At 39.8% G+C, this 8,917-nt stretch overlaps 1 protein-coding gene across 1 annotated transcript; it reads left to right on the forward strand.

Moving 5' to 3' along the window:
* The first annotated feature begins 5,127 nt into the window (after positions 1–5,127).
* On the forward strand, positions 5,128–6,197 carry LOC149443827 (olfactory receptor 5V1-like). Its single transcript, XM_089655241.1, has one exon. The coding sequence runs from the start codon at positions 5,277–5,279 to the stop codon at positions 6,195–6,197; it is 921 nt and encodes a 306-aa protein (XP_089511367.1). The 5' UTR covers positions 5,128–5,276.
* The last annotated feature ends 2,720 nt before the right edge of the window (positions 6,198–8,917 follow it).

Raw genomic sequence — 8,917 nt, forward strand, 5'->3', positions numbered from 1 at the left:
AATCTTGAGAGTCCTCATAATAGAGGCACATGCATTTAATGGATAGAAACAAGGGCAGGTGGACCTGAGGGAGCCCACCCCTCATTAAAGTTACAGGAGCACACTGACACCCAGCATGTAGCACAATGGCAGCCAGGGTATCCAATGCACCCACAAACCTCAAAAAATACATACAAAATACTGGTCACCGACCCAGGTCTATAACTGCCTACAGAACTGGTAGATACACAGCCTCAGGCCACCCAATTTTATGACCTCTAGGTTGAGCTAGGGTGGTGTACTAGTGAATAGCAGATGTATGTAATTATTTACATGAATATTTTAAAAGATCTCATGTCACTCCTCATCATAGTAAGATTTAATTTCCCTGTATACCTGTCAGGGAAGGTGTATAACTGTGCCATGTGGGAGATGTTCAGACTCCCCGGGGGTTCTGCACCGTCTATATAACCTTCCTTGGCTTGGCAGACATGGCCAAACCTACAGTAGTTTGCATGTCACTCTGTGTTCTGGTTATTTGTTCTAGGACATCAGCTGGAAGTCAGATACACTGTATATAAATCTACTCTATAGACCTGGAACTGCCATTAAAAATTCTAATTTCTTACATAAGCTCTGCATTCCAGCCAAAGACAGGTGAGTGGAGGTATCTTCAAGCCTCACCTCTAAATCATATCATACCAGTTTATTAGGTTTGTTAAGTTGCTCTTGAGCAAAATCTGGTAAGACAAAGGTCCAACCAATTCATGCACCAATTGGGGTTGATTTACTAAAGGCAAATAGACTGTGCACTTTGCAATTGCAGTTGCCTCATAGTTTAGTAAATGAGAAGTTCTGTTGACTTCCATTATCCAATAAAGTGCAACCAAAAATGCTGTTCTTTAATTTCCCTTGCATGTAATTGGGTGTTCTTTGCAAAGTAAGGCTTAACCTCATTGACTAAGTTCTTGGAGCAAATGCACTTGCAAAGTGCACGGGCTATGTGCCTTTAGTAAATCAACACCCACTATGTCACACAAAGAGCATTTTTCTGAAGCCTCCCTCTCAACTGGCCTGAAAAGGGATCACTTATATGTGAAGACAGATCACAGTGTGGAAGAACGTACCAAAACCATGTAAGCAATGTAAGCATTTTATTACTTTTTAATTTCAAACTGTCTTCAGAACATCCAATATTGGTGCAGATTTTTGTGCTGTATTTGGGTATTTATTTATAACTTGAACGTATAGCAAACAGGCATCAAAGCTTCATCAGACATTTTCTGAGTCCTAATTATATCACTCATGGGATTGCTGTGATAATATGATATTTATTGCCATGACAGTATAAATTGGCTTGAGATTAGGGTTAGTGTCAGGGTTAATGTTTTTTTAACTACTTGACCTCTGGCAGGTTTTACCCCCTTCATGACCAGGATATGTTTTGCTATGTTGTGCTGCTTTAATTGGCAGTTGTGTGGTCAGGCAACGCTGTACCCCAATTAAATTTATATTATTTTTTCACATAAATAGAGCTTTCTTTTGGTGATATTTGATCACCACTGTTTTTTTTTCTTTTATGATATAAACGATATTAAAATTTTGAAAAATAAATGATATTTTCTACTTACTGTTATAAAACATATCTGACAAAATAAAATATCTTCATAAATTTAAGCCAAAATGTACTCTGCTACATGTCTTTGGAAAAAACCAAGCTGCCATTTTGGGGACACTATACTACTGGAGACACTAGTATAGTTCTGATCGTGATCAAGATACTGATCTGTGCAGACACTTTGCTAGTAATAACAGTGATCAGCAACTTATAATGTGACTGTGATAGTGTGGCAGGCAATCTGGTGCTAACTGACAATGGCTGGGAGGGACACTAACTGACTAACTAACACTGACGTCACTATTGATACTAATGCAATGATCGGTGATAATACTGTACACTGTAACTCTACTAATGACACTGGCTAGGTGACAGGACAAACAGGGCAGTCAAAGGGTTTGCTGTGGAGGGCAATCAAGTGGTTAAATGTGCCTAACAAGTGTATGCAAGTGTATCTGTGCTGCTTCTACTCACAGAATCTGGTTTGCATCTCTCCCTGAATGAAAAGGGTTCAAGGAGGAAGAAACTGGCCAGGTCCTTGGTGTTCTGTTCACACACCCAATCAGGTATAGAGCCATAATCATTGGCTGTATCCTGCTGACAAACTTGTGCTGTGTCCAGTCACAGCACAGGCCAGCAGGGGGCGCATGCACTCACACCCAAAACCCGGAACTAAGTTGTGACGTACAGGTACATCGCTTAGCCTGCAGCTTCCTGCCCACCTGCAGGAAGTGTACTGTGGGGGCAGTACGTGGTTAAAGCCCAAACTTTTTTCTTCTTTTGGCTAGAGTAGGGGAGGGTTCAAACTGCCGTCACTGTCCTATGTTGTCTATGGGTACTTCAAATCTCACACTCCATAGCAGAAACTTGGAAACAGCAAAGATTTATTACAACTGACAAAATTGTAATGTTAATTCAGATGTGGAGATTTGATAAAGAAGGTAGTCAACTGGTGTATGTTCTTCGTCACGGCAAGCTGTGTGATTTTTTTTTGGGAGTACGTTTCCAGGAATTAATGCAGCATAAATGCAAGGTACTCCCTCTATGAAGTGTACAGCCAATCAACTTCTTCCTTTTATATTGCTTAATAGATTTAGCCAATAGCAGAATCAGTTATGAGCATTCCTTGGGTGATGGAACAATGGCTTTGCAATGGTCCATCATAGGGTGGTGGGTAGCTGCACAAGTTGGCAATAATGCCTAATCAATAATTTGTGACCCATGAAAGAGCCAATTAATTAATTACTTACAACCATTTGTAGGCCTTCTGTTACTAATTGTGAGCACCACCTGACTGTTATTTTGCTGAATAGAGGGCGGAATGGTTGGGTGCAGGGGCAGACTGACCATTTGGGAACTCGGGCACTGCCCGAAGGCCCGGGGTCATTAGGGGGCCCCATGAGATGCCCTTGGTACCTTTCATAGACTTTTTTGGGTGTGGTTTGAGTGTGGGTGAGGACACAGGAGCCCCATGATCCACTATTGCCCGGGGGCCCCATGAGTTGTCAGTCCGCCCATGGTTGGGTGCTCTGCTTAGAGTGACCTAAAGCTAAGCAAAGAGTACTACTTCATCACTCCATCACTTTGTATTTAACTGAATTCCTAGGGCATCAAGTTACTAATAGAACCTTGAGACTATCTAGATATAGTGAAGAGGGTTACTATCATTTAATGTTGGTCTACTGATGAGTCTGTGATATGTTTGTGTGAGAAGGCAGTTTTCTCAACAAGTTCCAATCCCAGAGAAGACAAGAATCTTGCAAAACAATCCAAAAATTAACACCCAACGTAGGATTTTTAAGGCATCAAAATCATAAGTACAAATAAATATATAAAGGGTTGTCTTTATTACAAATCTCAATAAAACATCAACACTAAGTGCTAAAAAAATATTTGGCTGATACATTCATATCTCTTATTAGACCCAACAAATACTACATATACCATATGGTTGTCACCATTACAATCAGATTTTGATATTAATTCACATGTGGAACCCAGCATGTTTCAATTGTAAATCTTTATCTGGGGTCCAATGATGGAATTTCTTGCAGTAGACAAGTATCCAAAAAGTAATCAGCCACAATTGTAAAAGAAATGATCCAAAGGCTGTCAGCAGTGCCACCAGAACGCAGATGCAAGGTTTGACATAAAAAGCGGCAAGCCCCTACTAACCCAAAGAGGCTGTAGACCTCTGTGGCTACAATGGTGTTGTAATTGCATAAGCCCATAAAAATGTCTTGAGGCATGCGGCATCAGGAAACACTAACACAACACCCCTAAATGGGCAAAGAAATGTACCTAGGCCAGTGAAACTGTGTTTGGTAGAGCCTACAAGTGTACTTTTCTGGGGGAGTCACTATGTGCCAGATCAAGCAAGAAGAGCAACTGCCCAAAAAATCTATCCCCATAAAATGGAAGTAGAGGTGGGCTCAATAGAACAACACATGGGCCATATGCCTAATCATGGACTGCCTGATGCTGATGTCAAAAATAACGCCAAAGACATTCACTTCTATTGAGCCTGCCTCTACTTCTTTTTTATGGTGGAAGGCATTTTTGGCCAGCAGCTATGCTTGCTTGATCCGGGTCGGTTTGCACATAGTGACTCCTTTACTGGAGAAGAAGGTTCACTTGTAGGGTTGCATGCATGGGTAGTTAACATTTTTTGGATTCTATGATTTGGGATGTGACATCCTGAGTATTCAAACCTGACTCTTTGGCTTGCAAAACAACTCACTGCTTCTACACCAACAGCTTTTTCAGACTCCTATCTCCCCACTACTATTATTGATAATAATAGTAAAGTGGTTTAAAGGCTAAACATTTTTTACCTTAATGCATTCTTTGCATTAAGAAAAAAATGTTTAGGCATCAGTTCCCCCCCCATTTCTTATACTTACCTGAGCCCTCATTTGATCCAGCGCTGTGCCTATCTGCATATCTTCTCTCCACTCACTTCCTGATTTTGCTGAGGTAATGGGAGCCATTGGCTCTCACTGCTGTCAATCAAAGCCAGTAACGGGGGAGCTGTCTGTGTCTATGGATGCAGGCAGTGGGGCTCAGAAGCATGCCTGCAGGAGCAACTTTCTATGGGTGCACTCACAGGAGAAGTGGAGCCTTGAGTGCCGGCAGGGGACCTTAGAAGAGGAGGTTCAGGGCCACTCTGTGCAATTCCATTGCACAAAGCATGTACGTTTAAAAGAAAAAAAAAAGAATTCATTTTCAATACCTTTAAATCCAAAGTGGCAACAAGGGTCCACAATCATGTTGCCTTGAAACCAGGCTATGTAATAAAATAATTACCTATACATGTTGGGTTGGCATGCTTTGCCCAAGTTTCAGGTTTCTCCAAGCACTAAGCTCCTAAGATTTTTACAAAGGTTTTGGAAAATGTACCAAAAACTGAAACTGTTATCTGCATAAGTACATGGAACATAGAGAAATGATATTGGAATTTATAGATTTCTAGCTTATTTATATACTGTAGCTGTGTGATTAACTTTATTCTGCTCTTCCCATGTAGCATAGACCTCAATGGTGACTTGTTTTTCGGTGTATCTGACTTTGGTCTGCAAAGTCTGTAAAACTTGTTATGTCCTATTTTTTATAGATTTGTAAACTAATGCCTTCAGATTTATTACTTCATCTTTTTTATCACATAAGTGGTCAATAATACATGGAACCTACTGAGAATAAGACTATTTTTGGCTTTATACTGTTGGGTTTCTCTGATGTACCTCATCTTCTCCTTCCACTCTTCTCCTTCTTCTTGGTTGTGTATGTCCTCTCCATCTCAGGAAACTCTTTCCTGATTGTGCTTATTGTATCACAGCCCCAACTTCACACCACAATGTACACCTTGATGGGGAACCTTGCTTTTGTGGATATGTGTCTTACCTCTACTACCATTCCTAAGTCTTTGCATAGCCTTTTATTCAGAGACACCCATATCTCCATACATGGCTGCTTTATCCAGCTCTTTCTGTTTCTTACAGTGGCCAGCATGGGTGGTTTTTTGTTGACCATCATGGCCTTGGACCGATATTGTGCGGTGTGCTTACCCCTACGTTACTTGACAATTATGAACAGTAGGACCTGTATGTGTCTATTAACTTTCTGTTGGATCATTGCCTTTCTCCAATCTACTTTCTACACTGTTTTGACTTCTTCTCAGACATTCTGTAGTTGGGTTATTCTTCATTTCTTCTGTGATGTTCCTGTACTAATGAAATTGGCTTGCTCAGGAATCTCAGAAGCTCTACAAATTGTTGACATTACCATAGTTTCCCTCATCATCGTTTGCCCACTGATCATCATCCTTGGATCATATGTATTCATAATAAGAGCAGTGTTGGCTATACAGTCATCCCAAGGAAGGCGCAAGACCTTCTCCACTTGCTCATCTCACCTCACCATGGTCATCCTTCTCTACTGCACAAGCATATTTATGTACTTCCGACCAATGTCCTTGTACACACCGACTTATGATCGGGTCATCAGTGTGGTGTCCAGCGTCATTAACCCAATGCTCAACCCCATTATTTACAGCCTGAGAAACAAGGACGTAAAATCAGCTGTAAAGAGAATTCTAAAATAAAAATTAAAAAATGCTAGAGGTTAAGGCTACACTATAATTTTCTAGTAAAAAAAGCAGGCTAAATAATTATGTCAGTAACTTGCTTTATCACTTTTGATCTAATATACATATTCAGGTACAAGCACACACGCACACTCAGTATATACCAAAATCAGCGCTCATATCTTCATGCTACACAGAAAACATGGAATCAGACACTCACTGAGATGCCGTCCTCAATAGATCGGGGAATCTTGATGCTGGCAAAAAAGAATAAAACAGGGAGCACTCTCCTCATGCATTACCGTGATATAAAGGAAATGTATTGTAAAATTATAAATGTATACTCACAAACCAAAAAGGTCATAAAAACAGAGACAAGGAGCCAAAGATGACAATCGCGGACAGTGGAGGTCCTTGGGTGAAAGGTGCTAACGCGTTTCGGGAGTCGAACTCCCTTCCTCAGAAACTGCTCTGAGGAAGGGAGTTCGAATCTCAAAATGTTTTTCTTTTTTGCACACTCAGTAATATGAACATCTTTTGACTGTCTATCAAGGTCTGCGATTAGTATGCTGGTTAATGTATACTCTTTTGTTACCCAACCACCAGGAGCATAAGAAAATGTGTTTTTTTATGGACTATCCTTACTCACTGTGTCACTCTTTGTATGGCCATAGATGTCACTTTCTTTATTCAGGTTGGGTAATTCTCCATGATTTTTGCTGTACCATCCTGTAGCTGCCTTGGATTAACACTTATGCTCAGTAAATAGCTGTCTTTACGGAAGGGCCCTTAATTATCAGGGGCTTAAAACAGAATCCCATCACAAAAGTCTCAAACAGGCTTGAACATATTTTCATTTCAAAGGTTTTTTTCAATCTATTTAAATATGCAACATTCATTAAAATTATGTGTATGTTACCCCAAAAATGTTTATCACTTATATGAGTCTGTTTATCAGCTTTTCATGTTTTTAATTATTCTATCCTGAACTTTTTTTTTTTGCTTCCTGTTCATTTTTTTTTGCTCTTTATTTACTCTGCCAAGTAATCCTTTTGTTAAACTCAAGAAAACTGTACTTGGTGCAACAATTCAAAAATTAATTCAGAAGTGTTATATGTGTTTAGTAGCACTCAGAAAACACCAAAATACAAGTGAATAGGTCAACTGTGCAATGTTGTTGCGCTGTACCTAAGTAAATCAAATGAGATAAAATATATAAAAAAAATCCATGAAACAAATTAATAAATAATGTGTCAACACCTCCAGTGAGATATGTATATATATTCTGTGTTATATCATATAGTCCAAAAGAAATGTTCATTAAAGTGACTTAAGCAAAGCAACTGAAAGTCTCCCAGTGAGTTCCACCACCGTTGCCATACACAGCCTCTTACCATTCTGAAAGACCCCAAATTATAAGTGGTCTTAATGTGCTAACAAATATGTGGGATCTGCATGTATGATGTATTCCAGGGCATGGGAACCACAGGGTACACCAACAGGGACTCTGCTAAATCACTTCTCTCTCTCTCTGCGTACATCAATCCGGCAAGAAAAACAGATAACAACATCCCATAGTGTAAAACTGCCAGCTTCAATGGCCTGCAAATTGTAAGTCTACTCACAGTCCAATGTCTGTAAAGGGCTTTTCAAAATCTCCACAAATCACCTCTAATTGCCATTGTGTGTCACCTTGTGTGCCTGTAGCAAGGCCAAACATTCCAGGGGATGGAAACTTTCCATCATGACCATTTGGGGGGTTTCTGTTATCATGATTTAAAAGGGAACCAAACAACTACCGTATGTGATAATAAATGGCTTCATATGATCAATATCCTTAAATAAAAGTCAGTTTTTTTACATGATCAGTCATATTTTCAATATCAATGCACACATTTCACGATTTCTGCCACGGGATGCAAATTTTTTAGCACAACTGTAACTCTAGTCATCATCTTTAAAGCTTTGCTTATACTCAACAAATGCACACAACTGTATAGCAAATCCTATTAATAAAAACAATATTCAGGACAAATAAGAGTCCTGCCCATACAAACTTGCAATCTAACAGAATAAAACCCCTCTGCAGATAGAAGACGATGGTTGGCATGACCTGCTTAGCATATTTAGGATGGTAGTGGGAAGCAGAATCATATTAGTGTCATTATCCTAATTGGTTGTTTGATACCTTAGAATAATTATTATTATTTGTTATTATTATACAGAATATATATAGTGCCAACAGTTTGCGCAGTGCTTTAGAATGTGAGGGCAAACAGTGCAGTTACAATACAATTCAATACAGGAGAAGTCAGAGGGCCCTGCTTGTTAGAGCTTACAATCTAAAATGGGTGGGTCAAGTGATACAAAAGGTAATAATTGTGGGGGATGAGATGATGGAGAAAATACATGTATAGTTGTTAGGTGGAGGCAGGATAGGTTTCTCTAAAGAGAAACGTTTTTAGGGATCACCTAGTGGACAGAGTAGGAGATAGACAGATTGGGGGTAGGGAAGTCCATAGGATGGGAGAAGCTCAGGAGAAGTCCTGGAGGCGAGCATGGGAGGAGGTGACAAGGGAACTAGAGAGCAGGAGTCCTGTCTTGGGAGGAACAAAAAGAGCGATTAGGTTGGTATTTTGAGACTAGGTTAGTGATGTAGCTGGGGGCAGAGTTGTAGATGGCTCTATAAGATGTTAGTATTTTGAATTTCATTTGTTGGGTGAGTGACAGCTAGTGGA

The sequence above is a fragment of the Staurois parvus genome, unplaced genomic scaffold (genome assembly GCF_062004578.1).
Source record: "Staurois parvus isolate SC_StPar_1 unplaced genomic scaffold, SC_StPar_1.0 ptg000828l, whole genome shotgun sequence".
Classification (NCBI taxonomy): Eukaryota; Metazoa; Chordata; class Amphibia; order Anura; family Ranidae; genus Staurois; species Staurois parvus.